This window comes from Arachis stenosperma, chromosome 9 (assembly GCF_014773155.1).
Source record: "Arachis stenosperma cultivar V10309 chromosome 9, arast.V10309.gnm1.PFL2, whole genome shotgun sequence".
Classification (NCBI taxonomy): Eukaryota; Viridiplantae; Streptophyta; class Magnoliopsida; order Fabales; family Fabaceae; genus Arachis; species Arachis stenosperma.
The window spans coordinates 104,679,633-104,700,769 of record NC_080385.1 but is presented as its reverse complement, the minus strand read 5'-3'; the positions used below and the strand labels follow the sequence as shown (position 1 = coordinate 104,700,769).

At 41.0% G+C, this 21,137-nt stretch overlaps 1 protein-coding gene across 1 annotated transcript; it reads left to right on the top strand.

The window, feature by feature from the left end:
- The first annotated feature begins 17,642 nt into the window (after positions 1-17,642).
- LOC130949784 (uncharacterized) lies at positions 17,643-18,093 on the top strand. The gene is made up of 2 exons (XM_057878417.1): positions 17,643-17,962; positions 18,069-18,093. Exons 1-2 carry the CDS (start codon positions 17,643-17,645, stop codon positions 18,091-18,093), a joined length of 345 nt encoding a protein of 114 aa, XP_057734400.1.
- The last annotated feature ends 3,044 nt before the right edge of the window (positions 18,094-21,137 follow it).

The following is a 21,137-nucleotide window of genomic DNA, read 5'->3' as shown; positions in this document are numbered from 1 at the left end:
CAATATTATTGTCTTTTACCTTTGAGCAAATAAATTGTGATCGAAAAGTAGCTTCGTAAGTACTTAAGGAATGGCTTAAGTCTGATTGGTGAAAAGCTTGATCAATTTATTTGAGTTGGTGTCTATTGGAAAGTAAAAGCTCCTTATAAATGCTTAGCAATTGAGTTAAGCTCTTGGAAAAATACTAGTACAATAACACTTTTGTATATTGTCTTTAATTTTCGTAAAAAGATTCATTGTTATTGCAATACTCAATTCACCCCCCCTCTTGAGTAATTGTGCATAGGTTCTACAAGTGGCATCAGAGCTTAACCCTTTGAAAGACTTAACCGTTTAAGGGAAAAGATCATGGCAAGCACAGGCTTTAACAACAACAACACTAGCGAAGGTAACTCAACCGCTAGACCTCCTCTTTTTAGCGGAACAAATTACTCTTATTGGAAAAATAAGATGAGAATTTGGATCCGTTCTCAAGATGTGAGAATTTGGAAAGTGATTGAGAATGGAAATCACATTCCAACAAAGACAACAAGCGCTAAAGAAGGAGAAGCCTCCGTCTTAAAGCAAGTACCGAAAGGAGAAGATGAATATAGTGACGATGATTGGAAGAAAGTGGCAATGAATGGTAAAGCCATCAACTTCATTCATTGTGCACTTAACGAGCATGATTATATGAAGATCTCTACATGTGAAACCGCTAAAGAGATTTGGGATAAACTCCAAATCACTTACGAAGGAACCGACCACGTTAAAGAATCAAAGGTATTTATGTTGGTTCATGAATGGGAAATTTTTAAAATGAAAGACGAAGAAAGCATTGAAGAAGCTCTTGAAAGACTCTCCAAGATCTTCAACAATCTAAGCATGCTTGGCACAAAGTACAATGATAAACAAATTGTGACCAAGGTGCTTACAAGCCTTACACCAAAATGGAACTCCAAAGTAAACGCCATTGTGGAAGGAAGGCTCTATGATCAACTTACATTTGATCAACTACGAGGTAATCTACTCACCTATGAAATGACTATGCTAAATAGACAAAAAGGTGAAGAAAGCAAGAAGAAAAGTCTCGCCCTTAAAACAACATCACTGCAAGAAGAGAGTGATGATAATGAAGAAGAAGGAGATGAAGAATTCACTCTTATTAAAAAGATTCAATAAGTTTGCAATGAAGAAAAATTTCAAGAGCAAACAAAGGTACCAAAATGCTATGAGTGTGGAGAAGTTGGACACATCAAACCCAATTGTCCAAAACTTCAAAAGGAGGACAAAAACAAGAAATTTAAGAAGAAGGAGAAAGCATACATATCATGGGAGAACGAGGATGAATCTGACTCCGATGACGACGAGGTTGCAAATCTTTGCTTAATGGCAAGCGAAGAAAAGGTTAGTGATGACAACTCCACTTCTTTTAATTTACAAGATGAATATGATGCCTTACTTGAGGTGTACACAAAACTTACCCAAGATTATTCTCTCCTAAAGAAAAAGAATATGGAACTTTTAAAACAAAATGAGATGTTGAAAAACGAGAATATCAATCTTGGAAAAGATAAGTGTAGCACAAGTAGTGATCCATACAAATCTTGTAAAATGCATGAAAATGAAATTACAAATCTTAAGAACACTTTAGCTAAGTTCAATGAATCTTCAAAGAACTTAGATAAAATGTTGAAAAACCAAAAGCATGTTCATAATAAGGAAGGTTTGGGTTTTGAAAAAGGAAAATTTAAAAATGCTAAAACTCCTATTAGGCAACCGCAAGCCCAAAAGGTAAGCATGCCTAAAAGGAATGAAGCCTTTAAACATCCTCCTCAACATGCTTCATTTAGAAATTATAATCACAATGCATATAGATCAAAAGATGTTGCATTTAGGAAACAACCTAGGCAACCATTTAGAAACATGCATAGGATGCATAATCCAAATGTCATATGTCATTATTGTAATAAAGTAGGTCATATAGCACCCGTATGCTTTACTAGAATTAAACATATAAACTTTCATAGTCAAGATACGAGATGGGCACCTTATGGGCATTATGCTCATACTAACCATCAAGGACCCAAATTCACTTGGGTACCTAAATCCCAATTTTAATTATTTTGTAGGTACGTGTTGGAGCTAAGGATACAAATTGGTATGTTGATAGTGGATGCTCCAAACACATGACCGGCGATGAATCAAAATTCACCGCAATAGAGCCTACAAACGGAGGAAACGTGATCTATGGAGACAACAACACCGGCAAAGTAATCGGCGTTGGAAAAGTTGGTAAAAATCCTTCTACCTCCATAGATAATGTTATACTTGTCAAAGGTCTCAAACATAATCTCATTAGTGTTAGCCAACTTTGTGACAAAGGAAACTTAGTCACCTTTGATTCAAAATGTTGTTTGATAAAAAGGCAAGACACTAATGAAATTGTGCTAATTGGGCACCGTGTTGACAATGTATTCATGATTAATCTAAATGAAGTCTCCTCAAATGATGTGAAATGCCTTGTTAGTAAAAATGATGAAACTTGGTTATGGCATCGTAGAGTAGCTCATGCTAATATGGACCATCTTAACAAGGTTGAGTCAAGACTTATAAACACTATAGTCGGTGAGGATACCAAAGAGGTATACTAAGTACTCAAGGCAAATCTTAGAGAAGGTATCTCTAAGTGGAGTGGGTTAGTATACGAGTGGTGATCATATACCGTGAGGTGTTAGAAACTAAGGACTCGGATTGTAAAAGGTTTTGCGCGAGCACCTTGAAGCTTGGCTATAGTGGAACTTCTCAATTGCGATTGAGAAAGAAAGTGGATGTAGGACAAGGATTGTGTCAAACCACTCTAAATAGCGTTTGTATTTCTCCAAACTCATCTCTTCAATATTATTGTCTTTTACCTTTGAGCAAATAAATTGTGATCGAAAAGTAGCTTCGTAAGTACTTAAGGAGTGGCTTAAGTCCGATTGGTGAAAAGCTTGATCAATTTATTTGAGTTGGTGTCTATTGGAAAGTAAAAGCTCCTTATAAATGCTTAGCAATTGAGTTAAGCTCTTGGAAAAATACTAGTACAATAACACTTTTGTATATTGTCTTTAATTTTCGTAAAAAGATTCATTGTTATTGCAATACTCAATTCACCCCCCCCTCTTGAGTAATTGTGCATAGGTTCTACAGAAGCAAGAAAAAGCAGTGAAAAACAAAAGCTTGCGAAAAAAATGGCAAAAAAAATAGAAAGAAAAAGAAAAAGCAAGCAGAAAAAGCCAATAGCCCTTAAAACCAAAAGGCAAGGGTAAAAAGGATCCAAGGCTTTGAGCATCAATGGATAGGAGGGCCCAAGGAAATAAAATCCAGGCCTAAGCGGCTAAATCAAGCTGTCCCTAATCATGTGCTTGTGGCATGCAGGTCCAAGTGAAAAGCTTGAGACTGAGTGGTTAAAGTCGTGATCCAAAGCAGAAAGAGTGTGCTTAAGAGCTCTGGACACCACTAACTGGGGACTCTAGCAAAGCTGAGTCACAATCTGAAAAGGTTCACCCAGTTATATATCTGTGGCATTTTTGTATCCGGTGGTAATACTGGAAAACAAAATGCTTAGGGCCACGGCCAAGACTCATTAGTAGCTGTGTTCAAGAATCAACATGCTTAACTAGGAAAGTCAATAACACTATCCAAAATTCTAAGTTCCTAGAGAAGCCAATCATTCTAAACTTCAAAGGAAAAAGTGAGATGCCAAAACTGTTCAGAAGCAAAAAGCTACAAGTCCCGCTCATCTAATTATAATTAATATTCATTGATATTTTGGAATTTATAGTATATTCTCTTCTTTTTATCCTATTTGATTTTTAGTTGCTTGGGGACAAGCAACAATTTAAGTTTGGTGTTGTGATGAGCGGATAATTTATACGCTTTTTGGCATTGTTTTTAGGTAGTTTTTAGTAAGTTCAAGCTATTTTTAGGGATGTTTTCATTAGTTTTTATGTTAAATTCACATTTCTGGACTTTACTATGAGTTTGTGTGTTTTTCTGTGATTTCAGGTAATTTCTGGCTGAAATTGAGGGACTTGAGCAAAACTCTGATAGGAGGCTGACAAAAGGACTGCTGATGCTGTTGGAATCTGACCTCCCTGCACTCGAAATGTATTTTTTGGAGCTTCAAACTCCAAATGGCGCGCTCTCAACGGCGTTGAAAAGTAGACATCCAGACCTTTCCAGCAATATATAATAGTCCATACTTTATTCGGGAATTGACGACGTAAATTGGCGTTGAACGCCAATTACATGTTGTTGTCTGGAGAGTTAAACGCCAGAAACACGTCACGACCCGGAGTTGAACGCCCAAAACACATTATAACTTGGCGTTCAACTCCAAGAGAAGCCTCAGCTCGTGGATAGATCAAGCTCAGCCCAAACATACACCAAGTGGGCCCCGAAAGTGAATTTATGCATCAATTACTTACTCATGTAAACCCTAATAGCTAGTCTAGTATAAATAGGATAAGTTACTATTGTATTAGTCGTCTTTTGACCACGTTTCATCTTTGGTCTCAGCTTTGTTTTATTCTTCATCTTAGGAGGCCATTGAGCACGTTTTAGGGGGCTGGCCATTCGGCCATGCCTGAACCTTTCACTTATGTATTTTCAACGGTGGAGTTTCTGCACACCATAGATTAAGGGTGTGGAGCTCTGCTGTACCTCAAGTTTCAATACAATTATTATTACTTTCCATTCAATTCTCCTTTATTCTTATTCCAAGATATACGTTGCACTTAACTTTGATGAATGTGATGATCCGTGACACTCATCATCATTCTCACCTATGAACGCGCGTGACTGACAACCACTTCCGTTCTACCTTAGGCCGGACGCATATCTCTTAGATTCCCCAATAGAATCTTCGTGGTATAAGCTAGATAGATGGCGGCATTCATAGGGATCCGGAAAGTCTAACCTTGTCTGTGGTATTCCGAGTAGGATCCTGGGAATCCGGAAAGTCTAACCTTGTCTGTGGTATTCCGAGTAGGATTCCGGTATTGAATGACTGTGACGAGCTTCAAACTCCTGAAGGCTGGGCGTTAGTGACAAACGCAAAAGAATCAAAGGATTCTATTCCAACCTGATTGAGAACCAACAGATGATTAGCCATGCTGTGACAGAGCATTTGGACCATTTTCACTGAGAGGATGGGATGTAGCTATCAACAAGGGTGATGCCTCCAGACGATTAACCGTGCAGTGATAGCGCATAGGACCATTTTCCCGAGAGGATTAAAAGTAGCCATTGATGATGGTGATGCCCTACATACAGCTTGCCATGGAAAGGAGTAAGAAGGATTGGATGAAATTAATAAGAAAGTAGAGATTCGAAAGGATTCCAGCATCTCCACACGCCTATCTGAAATTCCCACTATTGATTTACATAAGTATTTCTATCCCTTTTTATTTTCTATTTATTATTAATTATTCGAAAATCCATAAACTAATTTAATCTGCCTAACTGAGATTTACAAGATGACCATAGCTTGCTTCATACCAATAATCTCTGTGGGATCGATCCTTACTCACGTAAGGTATTACTTGGATGACCCAGTACACTTGCTGGTTAAGTTGAACGGAGTTGTGTCCACACATAGTTGAAAAAGCAATGAATTTTACAAAATACTGTTGCTGAGGATGTGAAGGAGAACAAGGCTCAAGATGAGACTGGGAGTGCATTTGTACATGCCCCTATAGAGAGGAAGGAGTCTGAAGTACAACACTCTCTGAACGTGCAAAAGGAAACTAAGGATGAACAACTAGATCAATTCTTAGCAGCCCTCAAGAAGTTACAAGTCAATATTTCTTTTGTTGAGGTGTTGGAGAAGAAACCACCCTATATCGCCTGTTTAAAAAGTGTAATTTCTGAGATGACCCTGAGCGCAGATGAAATGGTGGTGCTAACCAAGGAATGCAGTTGATGAGCGGATAATTTGTATGCTTTTTGGCATTGTTTTTAGTATGTTTTTAGTATCTTTTAGTTAGTTTTTAGCATATTTTTATTAGTTTTTAATTAAAATTCACTTTTCTGGACTTTACTATGAGTTTGTGTGTTTTTCTGTGATTTCAGGTATTTTCTGACTGAAATTGAGGGTCCTGAGCAAAAATCTGATCCAGAGACTGAAAAGGACTGCAGATGCTGTTGGATTCTGACCTCCCTGCACTCGAAGTGGATTTTCTGGAGCTACAGAAGCCCAATTGGCGCGCTCTCAACGGCATTGGAAAGTAGACATCCTGGGCTTTCCAGCAATATATAATAGTCCATACTTTGCCCAAGATTTGATGGCCCAAACCGGCGCTCAAAGTCACCTACAGAAATTCCAGCGTTAAACGCCGGAACTGGCATAAAAACTGGAGTTAAACGCCCAAACTGGCATGAAAGCTGGCGTTTAACTCCAGAAAAGGTCTCTACACGAAATTCCTTCATTGCTCAGCCCAAGCACACACCAAGTGGGCCCGGAAGTGGATTTTTCTGTCATTTACTCAATTCTATAAACCTTAGGACACTAGTTTACTACTTATAGGATCTTTTGACATTGTATCCGTACCTTATGACCCCATAACATTTTGTACACGTTTCTTTCCACAGTATGAGCCTCTAAACCCCATGGTTGGGGGTGAGGAGCTCTGCTGTGTCCTGATGGATTAATGCAATTACTACTGTTTCTTATTCAATCATGCTTGCTTCGATTCTAAGATAACACTTGTTCTTAATCCGGATGAATGTGATGATCCGTGACAATCATCATCATTCTCAACCATGAACACGTGCCTGACAACCACCTCTGTTCTATCTTAGATTGAGTAGTTATCTCTTGGGTTCTTTAATCGGAATCTTCGTGGTATAGGCAGGACCTGATGGCAGCATTCAAGAGAATCCGGAAGGTCTAAACCTTGTCTGTGGTATTCTGAGTAGGATTCAATGATTGAATGACTGTGACGTGCTTCAAACCTGTAACCTACTGGGCGTTAGTGACAGACGCAAAAGAGTGATTCTATTCCGGTAGGGGAGGGAACCAAACCGGTGATTGGCAGTACTGTGACAGAGTGCGTGCATTAGCTTTCACTGCGCGGATGGGAGGTAGCCATTGACAACGGTGAAACCCTACATGAGCTTGCCATGGAAGGAGGCTTGCGTGTTTGATGAAGAAGACAGTAGGAAAGCAGAGATTCAGAAGATGGAGCATCTCCAAACCTCAACCTATTCTCCATTACTGCACTACAAGTAACCATTTCATGTTCTTCTGCTTTTTACAATCAATCCTGATAATTTCTGATATCCTGACTAAGATTTACAAGATAACCATAGCTTGCTTCAAGCCGACAATCTCCGTGGGATCGACCCTTGCTCACGCAAGGTATTACTTGGACGACCCAGTGCACTTGCTGGTTAGTTGTGCGGGATTGCAAAAGTGTTATTGCAATTTCGTGCACCAAGTTTTTGGCGCCGTTGCCGGGGATTGTTCGAGTTTGGACAACTGACGGCTTATCTTGTTGCTTAGATTAGGACTGTTTTATTTTTGTTGGTTTAGAGTCTTTTAGTTGAGCCTAGTTTCATATTCTAAGTTTGGTGTCAATTGCATGCTTTTATTTTTCTTTTAAAATTTTCGTTTTTGCAAAGTCTCAGTCCCTTTTTGATTCATAAAATTTCTAAGTTTGGTGTCCTCTTTGTGTTTTTCTCTTAAAATTTTCGAAAAAATTAGTGTTTGATTTCTAAAAATTTTAAGTTTGGTGTCTTTTTGCTGTTTTTCTCTTTCCTCTTTTTTAAAATCAAATCTTTTTCATAAAAACTTTTCAATCATATCTTTTTAATTGCTGTTTTCAAAATCTTTTTAATTAACTAATTGATTCAGTTCTCAATTTACTTTGATCTCATTTTTCTTTTTGATTTTCGAATTTTTTTTATTTTATTTTCCTTTTGTTTTATTTTATTTTAATTTTTCGGTTATTTCAAAAAAAAATAAATAAATAAACAAAATTTATCTCTTTGCAATTATTCTCATTTCCCTTTTGTCCATTATGGACTTAAGTGGAATTAATCAGTCCAAGAGGACTCTGGGGTCTTATGCTAACCCCATTACAGCTGCATATGGGAGTAGCATCTGTATACCTCCCATCAAAGCAAGCAGTTTTGAGCTAAATCCTCAACTCATTATCATAGTGCAGCAAAATTGCCAGTATTCCGGTCTTCCACAGGAAGAACCTACTGAGTTTCTGGCACAGTTCTTACAAATTGCTGACACAGTGCATGATAAAGAGGTAGATCAGGATGTCTACAGACTATTACTGTTTCCATTTGCTGTAAAAGATCAAGCTAAAAGGTGGTTAAATAACCAACCTACAGCAAGCATAAAGACATGGAAACAGTTATCAGACAAATTCCTGAATCATTTTTACCCTCCAAAAAGGATGACACAGCTAAGGCTGGACATCCAAGGCTTTAAACAAGAGGATAATGAATCCCTTTATAATGCCTGGGAGAGGTATAGAGGTATGCTAAGAAAATGTCCCTCTGAAATGTTTTCAGAGTGGGTACAGTTAGACATTTTCTACTATGGGCTTACAGAAAAAGCTCAGATGTCTTTAGACCACTCAGCTGGTGGATCTATACACATGAGGAAAACAATTGAAGAAGCTCAAGAGCTTATAGACACTGTTGCTAGAAACCAGTATCTGTACTCTAGTAATGAGTTCTCTCCAGAAGAGGAAGTCATGACAGTAGTCACTGACTCTAATCCTCAAGAACAGATAATGGAGCTTAATCAACAACTACTCCTGATGACAGAACAGTTAGCAGAATTTAAAGAAATGCTCCATGATACTAAGGTTGCTAACAAGAGCATAGAACTGCAGTTGAATCAAGCAAAACAGCAAATATCTAAACAAATAACAGAAGAATGTCAAGCAGTTCAACTGAGGAGTGGGAAAACATTGAATGCCACTGCTCAAAAGAGCAATAAGTCAATTAAGGAACAGTTGACAGAGGATGACCAAGCCACTGTTCAAAATCCCTCTGAGGACAGTAAGAGCCCAGAGAGGAATATTATTGGCGTTCAAGCGCCAGAAAGGGAAGGAAAGTTGGCGTTAAACGCCCATTCCTTGCCCAATACTGGCGTTCAAACGCCAGAACAGGGAGGAAAGCTGGCGTTAAACGCCCGTTCCCTGCCCAGTTCTGGCGTTCAAACGCCAGAAAAGGGGGAGAAGTTGGCGTTTAACGCCCAAACTTCATCCACTCCTGGCGTTCAAACGCCCAAGGAGAATCAGGCACCTGAGAGTTCTGATGATTATCCCCCTAACAAGGCCTCTTCAACCATTTCTGTAAGGAATAAACCTGCAGCATCTAAGGTTGAAGAATATCAAGCCAAGATGCCTTATCCTCAGAAACTCCGCAAAGCGGAACAGGATAAGCAATTTGCCCGCTTTGCAGACTATCTAAGGACTCTTGAAATAAAGATTCCGTTTGCAGAGGCACTTGAGCAAATACCCTCTTATGCTAAGTTCATGAAAGAGATCTTAAGCCATAAGAAGAATTGGAGAGAAACTGAAAAAGTGTTTCTCACTGAAGAATGCAGTGCAGTCATTTTGAAAAGCTTACCAGAAAAGCTTCAAGATCCTGGAAGCTTTATGATACCCTGCACTTTAGAAGGCGCCTGCACCAAGATAGCCCTATGTGATCTTGGAGCAAGCATCAATCTAATACCTGCATCCACTATCAGAAAGCTTGGGTTGACTGGAGAAGTCAAACCAACCAGGATATGCCTCCAACTTGCTGATGGTTCCATTAAACACCCATCAGGCATAATAGAGGACATGATTGTCAAGGTTGGGCCATTTGCCTTTCCAACTGACTTTGTGGTGCTGGAAATGGAGGAGCACAAAAGTGCAACTCTCATTCTAGGAAGACCTTTCCTAGCAACTGGACGAACTCTCATTGATGTACATAAAGGGGAAGTAACCCTGAGAGTCAATGAGGATGAGTTCAAGTTGAATGCTGTGAAAGCCATGCAGCATCCAGACACACCAGAAGACTGCATGGACGTTGACATTATTGATTCTCTGGTAGAAGAGATCAATATGGCTGAAAGCCTAGAATCAGAGCTTGAGGACATCTTCAAAGATGCTCAAACTGATCAGGAAGAGCCAGAGGAGGCAAAGGAATTTTCGAAAATTCCTCAGGAGGAGGATAAGCCTCCTAAGCCTGAACTCAAACCACTACCATCATCCCTGAAATATGCATTTCTGGGAGAGGGTGACACTTTTCCAGTGATTATAAGCTCTGCTTTAAATCTACAGGAAGAGGAAGCACTGATTAAAGTGCTGAGGACACACAAGACAGCTCTTGGGTGGTCCATAAGTGATCTCAAGGGTATTAGCCCAGCTAGATGCATGCACAAGATCCTGTTGGAGGATAATGCCAAACCAGTGGTTCAACCACAGAGGAGGCTAAATCCTGCCATGAAGGAGGTGGTGCAGAAAGAGGTCACTAAATTACTAGAGGCTGGGATTATTTATCCTATTTCTGATAGCCCCTGGGTGAGCCCTGTCCAAGTTGTTCCCAAAAAGGGAGGCATGACAGTGGTTCATAATGAAAAAAATGAACTGGTTCCTACAAGGACAATCACAGGGTGGCGTATGTGTATTGACTACAGAAGACTCAATACAGCCACCAGAAAGGATCATTTTCCTTTACCATTCATAGACCAAATGCTAGAAAGATTAGCTGGTCATGATTATTACTGCTTTTTGGATGGCTATTCAGGCTATAACCAAATTGCAGTAGATCCCCAGGACCAAGAGAAAACAGCATTCACCTGCCCTTCAGGCGTGTTTGCCTACAGGAGGATGCCTTTTGGTCTGTGCAATGCACCTGCAACCTTTCAGAGGTGCATGCTCTCTATCTTCGCAGATATGGTAGAGAAATTTCTGGAAGTCTTCATGGATGACTTTTCAATATATGGAGACTCATTCAGCTCCTGTCTTAACCACCTATCACTTGTCCTGAAAAGATGCCAAGAGACTAACCTGGTTTTAAACTGGGAGAAATGTCACTTTATGGTGACTGAAGGAATTGTCCTTGGGCACAAAATTTCAAGCAAGGGAATAGAGGTGGATAAGGCAAAGGTAGAGGTAATTGAAAAATTACCACCACCTGCCAATGTTAAGGCAATCAGAAGTTTTCTGGGGCATGCAGGATTCTACAGAAGGTTTATTAAGGATTTTTCGAAAATTGCTAAACCTCTGAGTAACCTGCTAGCTGCTGACACACCATTTGTGTTTGATACACAGTGTCTGCAGGCGTTTGAGACCCTGAAAGCTAAGCTGGTCACAGCACCAGTTATCTCTGCACCAGATTGGGCGTTACCATTTGAATTAATGTGTGATGCCAGTGATCATGCCATTGGTGCAGTGTTGGGACAGAGGCATAATAAACTTCTGCATGTCATTTATTATGCCAGCCGTGTTCTAAATGATGCACAGAAGAATTACACAACCACAGAAAAAGAATTACTTGCAGTGGTTTATGCCATTGACAAGTTTAGATCCTACCTAGTAGGATCCAAAGTGATTGTGTACACTGACCATGCTGCTCTTAAATACTTACTCACAAAGCAGGATTCAAAACCCAGGCTTATCAGATGGGTGTTGCTTCTGCAAGAGTTTGATATAGAAATAAGAGACAGAAAAGGGACAGAGAATCAGGTAGCTGATCATCTGTCCAGAATAGAGCCAGTAGTTGGGGCGTCCCTCCCTTCTACTGAGATTTCTGAGACTTTCCCAGATGAGCAATTATTTGCCATTCAGGAAGCTCCATGGTTTGCAGACATTGCAAACTATAAAGCTGTGAGGTTCATACCCAAAGAGTACAGTTACATGCAGAAAAAGAAATTAATTTCAGATGCCAAGTACTACCTTTGGGATGAACCATATCTCTTTAAGAGATGTGCTGACGGAGTGATCCGCAGGTGTGTACCCAGAGAAGAAGCACAGAGGATCCTATGGCACTGCCATGGATCACAGTATGGAGGACATTTTGGAAGTGAGCGAACAGCCACTAAAGTCCTCCAATGTGGCTTCTACTGGCCTACACTCTATAAAGATTCCCGAGAGTTTGTGCGTAACTGTGACAGTTGCCAAAGAGCTGGTAACCTGCCTCATGGATATGCCATGCCTCAACAAGGGATATTAGAGATAGAGCTGTTTGATGTATGGGGAATTGACTTCATGGGGCCATTCCCACCATCATACTCAAACACCTACATTCTGGTGGCAGTGGACTACGTATCTAAGTGGGTAGAAGCAATTGCTACACCCACTAATGATACTAAGACCGTACTGAAATTCCTCCAGAAGAACATCTTCAGCAGATTTGGCGTTCCCAGAGTGCTAATCAGTGATGGGGGCACTCATTTCTGCAATAAACAACTATACTCTGCTATGGTCAGATATGGAATTAGCCACAAAGTGGCAACTCCGTATCATCCACAGACAAATGGGCAAGCAGAGGTCTCTAACAGAGAGCTAAAAAGAATCCTAGAACGGACTGTAATGGCCCGAAGAAAGGATTGGGCAAAGATCTTGGATGATGCTCTGTGGGCATACAGAACAGCATTCAAGACTCCTATAGGCACCTCTCCATACCAACTGGTGTATGGGAAGGCCTGTCATTTGCCTGTGGAACTGGAACATAAAGCCTACTGGGCAACCAGATTCCTAAACATGGATGCACAGTTAGCTGGTGAGAAAAGACTGCTCCAGCTAAATGAGCTAGAGGAGTTCAGACTCAATGCCTTTGAAAATGCAAAAATTTATAAGGAAAAGGCAAAGAAGTGGCATGACAAGAGATTGTCAACCAGAGTCTTTGAGCCAGGACAAAAAGTTCTGCTCTTCAACTCCAGGCTCAAATTGTTTCCAGGAAAACTCAAATCCCGGTGGAGGGGTCCGTATGTGATTACAGGAGTATCACCATATGGATATGTTGAGCTTCAGGATATTGATTCTGACAAGAAGTTCATTGTTAATGGACAGAGGATCAAGCACTATCTTGAAAGAAATTTTGAGCAGGAATGCTCAAAACTGAGACTTGAGTGATTCTCAGTGAAAGTCCAGCTAAAGACAGTAAAGAAGCGCTTGCTGGGAGGCAACCCAGTCATTAGGAAGGTGTATGATTAGTTCTTACAGAGGCAAGTATCAAAAATGAAGGAATTCACAGAGTTACAGAAGGATTCATCTCAAAAAGCAGAGAAAATGAGCTTACTGGCGAAAAAACACCAGTAAGGGGCATTTTGGGCGTTAAACGCCAGAATGGGCACCATTCTGGGCGTTTAACGCCAGTAATGGTACCATTCTGGGCGTTAAACGCCAGAATGGGCACCATTCTGGGCGTTTAACGCCAGGTGTGCAGCATCACTGGGCGTTCAGAAAAACGCCCAGTGAGGAAGGTTTTCTGGCGTTTAACGCCAGCCAGGGTACCTGGCTGGGCGTTAAACGCCCAAAAAGGGTACCAAGTGGGCGTTAAACGCCAGAATGGGTACCATTCTGGGCGTTTAACGCCAGAAAGGTGGGGGGACCACATTTTTGTTTTCAACTCAATTTTTTTCAAACTCTCCTCTTTTTAACCATACTCTTCTACATAAATGCACTTCAACCTTTCATTATTCACTTTCAAATCTTCACAAATCAAAACCATTCTTCAAATCTATTTCAAATTAATCCCAAATCTTCTTCAAAAACTCACCCTTTTCTCAATTTCTTTTCATATCTTCTCAAATCTCCTTTCAAATTTTTATTTGTTCGAAATCTCTTCTCCCCTCCCTTATAAATTCACGTTTGGAACCCCCTTTTGCCCACACCATTCGAATTTTCTCTTCCTCCCCCTCTCTTCTCTCTTTCCTTTTGCTTGAGGACAAGCAAACCTCTAAGTTTGGTGTGCTTTTCCGTGATCACTAAGCCAAGATTCATCAATATCATGGCTCCTAAAGGAAAACAAACCAAGTTAAGAGGCAAGAAAGAGACTAATCCAAAGAATCTTTGGAATGAAGAGAAGTTCTTAACCAAAGAACATGAAGACCATTATCATAAAATAATGGGTCTGAGGTCAGTGATCCCGGAAGTTAAATTTGATCTGAAAGAAGATGAATATCCGGGGATCCAAGAGCAAATTCGAAACAGAGGATGGGAAGTTCTAACCAATCCTGAGACAAAGGTTGGAAGGAACATGGTTCAGGAATTCTACTCAAATCTGTGGCTAACAGATAAGCAGAGAATGACTGGAACTGCTTACCATACCCATAGAACCATGGTCAGAGGGAAAGTTATATACTTCCATCTGGACAAAATAAGAGAAATATTCAAGTTGCCTCAACTGCAAGATGATCCTGATTCCTTTAATAGGAGGATGGTGAGAGTAGATAAGGGGTTGGATCAGGTTCTAGAGGACATATGCCTCCCTGGAACTAAGTGGATAACCAATTCAAAGGGTGTCCCAAACCAACTCAAGAGGGGAGACCTCAAACCAATTGCAAGAGGTTGGCTAGACTTTATTGGGCGTTCCATATTGCCCACTAGCAACCGTTCTGAGGTTACCATCAAGAGAGCAGTGATGATTCATTGCATTATGCTTGGAAGAGAAGTGGAGGTGCATCATGTGATTGCTTGTGAGATTTACACAATTGCAAATAAGAATTCCACTGAAGCCAAATTGGCTTATCCAAGCTTGATTTCCTTGCTCTGTAAAGAGGCTGGGGTGAAGATGGGAGTAGATGAGTTCATACCCATTGAACACCCAATCACCAAGAAGTCAATGGAAGGACAAGTGCAAGACAACTCTATCAAGAGGAGGGCGCATGAGTTCCTCCCTGAATTCCCTGAAATTGGCTACTGGGCCAGCCTAGAAGCATCTATCAACAAGTTGCAAGAGACTATGGAGCAACTGAAGGAAGAACAGCAGAATCAGAACTGCATGATCTGCAAATTGCTGAAGGAACAAGAGAAGCAGGGGCGTGAAATCCAAGAGATGAAACGCCAAAAGCTCTCCTCTCAAGCTGAGGGAGCATCCACTTCTCAAAATCAAGGTTGTTGAGTCCTAACTCTGTGAAACCTCTATCATTAGGAGCCTATTTTTTCGTTTTTTGCTTGTTTTGTTTTCCATTCCTATTTTTATTTTCTTATATCTATATTTGAGTCTTGTTCTTAGTTCATAATTAATAAAATTAAAGTTATGCCTTAAAGTTATGAATGTCCTATGAATCCATCACCTCTCTTAAATGAAAAATGCTTTAATCACAAAAGAACAAGAAGTACAGGATTTCGAAATTTATCTCTGAAACTAGTTGAATTAGTTTGATGTGGTGACAATACTTTTTGTTTTCTGAATGAATGCTTGAACAGTGCATATGTCTTTTGAATTTGTTGTTTTTAAGAATGTTAAATTTGTTGGCTCTTGAAAGAATGAGGAGAAAGAGAACTGTTATTGAGGATCTGAAAAATCATCAAATTGATTCTTGAAGCAAGAAAAAGCAGTAAAAAAAAAAAACAAAAAAAAAATTTTCGAAAAAAAAGAGAAAAGAAAAAGAAAGGAATAAAGTTGTGATCCAAGGCAACAAGAGTGTGCTTAAGAACCCTGGACACCTCTAATTGGGGACTTTAGCAAAGCTGAGTCACAATCAAAAAAAGGTTCACCCAATTATGTGTCTGTGGCATGTATGTATCCGGTGGTAATACTGGAAGACAGAGTGCTTTGGGCCACAGCCAAGACTCATACACTAGCTATGTTCAAGAATCAATATACTTAACTAGGAGAATCAATAACACTATCTGAGTTCTGAGTTCCTATAGATGCCAATCATTCTGAACTTCAAAGGATAGAGTGAGATGCCAAAACTGTTCGGAGGCAAAAAGCTACTAGTCCCGCTCATCTGATTGGAGCTATGTTTCTTTGATATTTTGGAGTCTATAGTATATTCTCTTCTTTTTATCCTATTTTGATTTTCAGTTGCTTGGGGACAAGCAACAATTTAAGTTTGGTGTTGTGATGAGCGGATAATTTGTATGCTTTTTGGCATTGTTTTTAGTATGTTTTTAGTATCTTTTAGTTAGTTTTTAGCATATTTTTATTAGTTTTTAATTAAAATTCACTTTTCTGGACTTTACTATGATTTTGTGTGTTTTTCTGTGATTTCAGGTATTTTCTGACTGAAATTGAGGGTCCTGAGCAAAAATCTGATCCAGAGACTGAAAAGGACTGCAGATGCTGTTGGATTCTGACCTCCCTGCACTCGAAGTAGATTTTCTGGAGCTACAGAAGCCCAATTGGCGCGCTCTCAACGGCATTGGAAAGTAGACATCCTGGGCTTTCCAGCAATATATAATAGTCCATACTTTGCCCAAGATTTGATGGCCCAAACCGGCGCTCAAAGTCACCTACAGAAATTCCAGCGTTAAACGCCGGAACTGGCATAAAAACTGGAGTTAAACGCCCAAACTGGCATGAAAGCTGGCGTTTAACTCCAGAAAAGGTCTCTACACGAAATTCCTTCATTGCTCAGCCCAAGCACACACCAAGTGGGCCCGGAAGTGGATTTTTCTGTCATTTACTCAATTCTGTAAACCTTAGGACACTAGTTTACTACTTATAGGATCTTTTGACATTGTATCCGTACCTTATGACCCCATAACATTTTGTACACGTTTCTTTCCACAGTATGAGCCTCTAAACCCCATGGTTGGGGGTGAGGAGCTCTGCTGTGTCCTGATGGATTAATGCAATTACTACTGTTTCTTATTCAATCATGCTTGCTTCGATTCTAAGATAACACTTGTTCTTAATCCGGATGAATGTGATGATCCGTGACAATCATCATCATTCTCAACCATGAACACGTGCCTGACAACCACCTCTGTTCTATCTTAGATTGAGTAGTTATCTCTTGGGTTCTTTAATCGGAATCTTCGTGGTATAGGCAGGACCTGATGGCAGCATTCAAGAGAATCCGGAAGGTCTAAACCTTGTCTGTGGTATTCTGAGTAGGATTCAATGATTGAATGACTGTGACGTGCTTCAAACCTGTAACCTACTGGGCGTTAGTGACAGACGCAAAAGAGTGATTCTATTCCGGTAGGGGAGGGAACCAAACCGGTGATTGGCAGTACTGTGACAGAGTGCGTGCATTAGCTTTCACTGCGCGGATGGGAGGTAGCCATTGACAACGGTGAAACCCTACATGAGCTTGCCATGGAAGGAGGCTTGCGTGTTTGATGAAGAAGACAGTAGGAAAGCAGAGATTCAGAAGATGGAGCATCTCGAAACCTCAACCTATTCTCCATTACTGCACTACAAGTAACCATTTCATGTTCTTCTGCTTTTTACAATCAATCCTGATAATTTCTGATATCCTGACTAAGATTTACAAGATAACCATAGCTTGCTTCAAGCCGACAATCTCCGTGGGATCGACCCTTGCTCACGCAAGGTATTACTTGGACGACCCAGTGCACTTGCTGGTTAGTTGTGCGGGATTGCAAAAGTGTTATTGCAATTTCGTGCACCAGCAGTGCATTAGTACAAAAAAACTACCTCTGAAAATGCCAGAACCCGGAAGCTTCCTGATTTTCTGTACTATGGGGACCATTACATTTGTGAAGGCACTATGCGACCTTGGATCAAGCATAAACCTGATGCCTCTATCTGTGATAAATAAGCTAAGGATCCAAGAGGTGCAACCCACAAGAATCTCACTAGAGATGGTAGACAAGTCCCTGAAGAGGGCATATGGAATCGTGGAGAACGTCCTTGTAAAGGTTGAAGACCTTTACCTCCCTAGAGACTTCATGATACTTGACACTGGAGAGGACAAGAACGACTCCATCATCCTTGGAAGGCCCTTCCTAGCTACTGGGAAGGCCTTGATTGATGTAGAAAGAGGAGAGTTGGTTCTAAGGTTATGGGAGGACTATATAATGTTTAAAATGCCCGACCTTCACTCTCTCTCTCTAATAAAGCAGGTACTATAGTATAACACTTAATGTTTCAACCTTCTTTCTCAGTGGAAAGCCATACAGAACCCCTTGACATCAACTCTATGTTTGGTGTTGGGCATTCACCACCAACCACTGAAAAAGGAGGCACCAAAACGAATGTACCCAAAAGATGAAGGAATAAGAAGATTCTCATTGAAGACTTTTCACCAAGTATGAGAGTTGTCTTCACAAGAAGTCCAATCATACCACATACTGTAAACTAGATCCTGTCTCTAGAGCACGTTGAACTAATTCATGAGAGCATAGGAAGGAAGTTCACCATGAGGAGTAAAGATCTGAGCCCCTATAAACCACCGTAAAAGGAGCTGTCCATCAAGCTAATGACGGTAAAGAAGCGCTTGTTGGGAGGCAACCCAACCTTGTGTATCCTATAGTTTAATTTTACTTTCTTTTATGTTTTTTTAGTTTATTTGAATTTGATTTCATATCAGTTTATTTTTTGTTGATTCTCATAGTTTTCCTTATATTTCTAACGTTTGTGATCATGTGTAGCACTTAAAATAGAAACAAGAATGCGTAGCAGAAAAACAAAACACCCTGGAGGATGCCCATTACTGGCGTTGAACGCTAGAGCTGACGCTCAGCGCCAGAAGGGAGATGGAAGCTTGGGCGTTTAACGCCTATACAGAAGTAGTCCAGGACCAAATTTTGGTCCTCCTAGGGCGTTCAACGCCCATCCTTGGTGTTGAATGCCGCCACAAAAAAAAAAACAAAATCCTCCTCTAGCGTTCAATGCCAATCTTGGTGCTGAATGCCTAGGGGGAGGCAGCATGCTAAAATTTCAAGTCTTTGGCCCAAGGTTACCTGCCAACCATCAATCACTTTACCATTTATTCACTTTTACCCCTTCTCTCTCCCCTCTTCTGACTTCTCCATCCAAATTCATCCATCACATCACCCAACCACTCTATTGATTCCCTATACCCAATACCCTCTCTTCGATCCCATCAATTTCTCTTCCCACCAACCCCATCCAAATTCAAATTCAATTCTCCCCTATTTTTTCCTCTCCAATGACCAAACCCAACCTACCCCACCTACTATAAATAACCCTCACTTCTTCCACCTTCAACACACCGTCAAATACTCTTCCCCTCTTATATATTCTTCATCACACACTTCTCTTTCTTCCTTTTTCCCTTTTCTTCCTCCAAAGGCCGAAGCATCTACCCATATCCCCTCTATCTTTTTTTCCTTCTCCACTTTTCCTTTTCTGTTATTTTTATTTGCTCGAGGATGAGCAAAGTTCTTAAGTTTGGTGTTGGAAGTTCTGATGTTTGCTTCTTATTTCTCACCTCTATGGCACCAAAAACCGGAGAGCCCTCAAGGAAAAGCCCCCACTTTTGATTCTGAGCCATGGGAGACCACATGATTCTTCACCAAGGTCCATCAAGACCATTTCTATGATGTGGTGAGGAAGAAGAGGGTGATTCCCGAGGTTTCCTTCAAGCTGAAGGTCGATGAGTACTCGGAAATCCTATACCAAGTTCTAAGACAAGACTTGAAAATTTTGGCCAATCCCATGACCGAAGTTGGAGTGTTGATGGTGCAGGAATTTTATGCCAGTGCTTGGGTCACGAAGAAGCATGATACAAGCGTGAATCCGGAGCCTAAAAACTGGCACACCTTGGTCAGAGGGCACATCATAGATTTTAGCCTTGAAAGTGTGAGGATGGCGTTATAGTTGCCAAAGCTACGGAATGACCCTCAGTCAAACACTCGAAGGGTCAATACTGACCAAAGGTTGGAGCAAGTTCTTGTTGAAATCTGCGTGCTTGGAGCTCAGTGGAGGAGGGACGCTCAAGGTAAGCCTTACTAACTGGGTAGGCTTGACCTTAAGCCAGTGGCTAGAGGATAGTTGGAGTTCATCCAATGTTCGATCATCCCTAGAAGTAACTGGTCTGAGGTTACAATCGAGAGAGCAGTGATGATCTACTGCATGATGCTTGATGACAAGTCATCATATACCCATTTTTCAAGCTAATTTCACTTGTTTAGTTAGCATTTATGCACTTTCTTGCATCATAAGTAAAGGATTTGGAGTGAAAATGCATAACTTCTCTAAATCAAGTAACCACTATGAAATTAATGATAAATCATGAGGTTTAAGCTAATTTTAATTGCATTTTAATGGATTTATAAGCCTCTTGATTTTTGTGATACTTTGAGTGGTTGTTTGGTTTATTTTAGGTGAAGAAAAAGAAAAGAAAATGAAAAGCGTGGCCTAAGAAGTGTGACACAAGAGAAGAAAAGCGTGGCAAAGGAAAGGGGAAATGTGCCGTAACTAAAGGGAGAAGCAACTCTGCCCTCCACAAGGGCAGACTGCCCTCTAGGAGGGCAGCATTAGTGACCGAGCCAAGCATAGGCGATTCTGCCCTGCCCACTTCAAGGGCAGAGCACAAAATGGTGCCTTGGAGCCATGAGAAACAAATTCTGCCCTGCCCTTGTGGAGGGCAGGATCGTGCTCCATGAGGAAAGAAATCCAAGAGAAAATGGCACCCATGCAAGCTACAAGTTTCGAACCAAGAACCATGAGGAAGCCAAGCCTTGAGACCAATTGCCATGCCAAGAAATAAAGAAAAATGAGTAGCGTGTTTGCAAGGTCCCAGACTCGAACCCACGGCATGGAGGATTGGTCATTGCCCTGCCCTTGGCGCGGGCAGGGCAGAAATTTGAATGGCGCACCAATTTTTCTCCATAGCGCACCAAAATTTCTCCCTTGGCACGATCCTGGCGCGCGCGTTCCTCTCTGACCGCACCAACCCAATCCTGCCCTGCCCTTGGCGCGGGCAGGGCAGCCTCCAAGGCACCAACGCGCGTCCCGCGCGCCAATCTTCTTTCCTGGCGCATCAATTTTGCATCTGGCAGCACCATCCGCGCGCGTCTCAAATTCTGGCGCATCCAAAACTCCCCGCCCTGCCCTTGGCGCGGGCAGGATCTTGTGTGGCGCACCAAGAAGCAAAACGTGCGCACCAACTCGCACCAACAAGCAACCACGCCGCACCAAATCTTTGTGCCATGCATCAATTTTCTGCCCTGCCCTCCACAAGGGCAGGGCAGCCTCCTGGAAGTGGA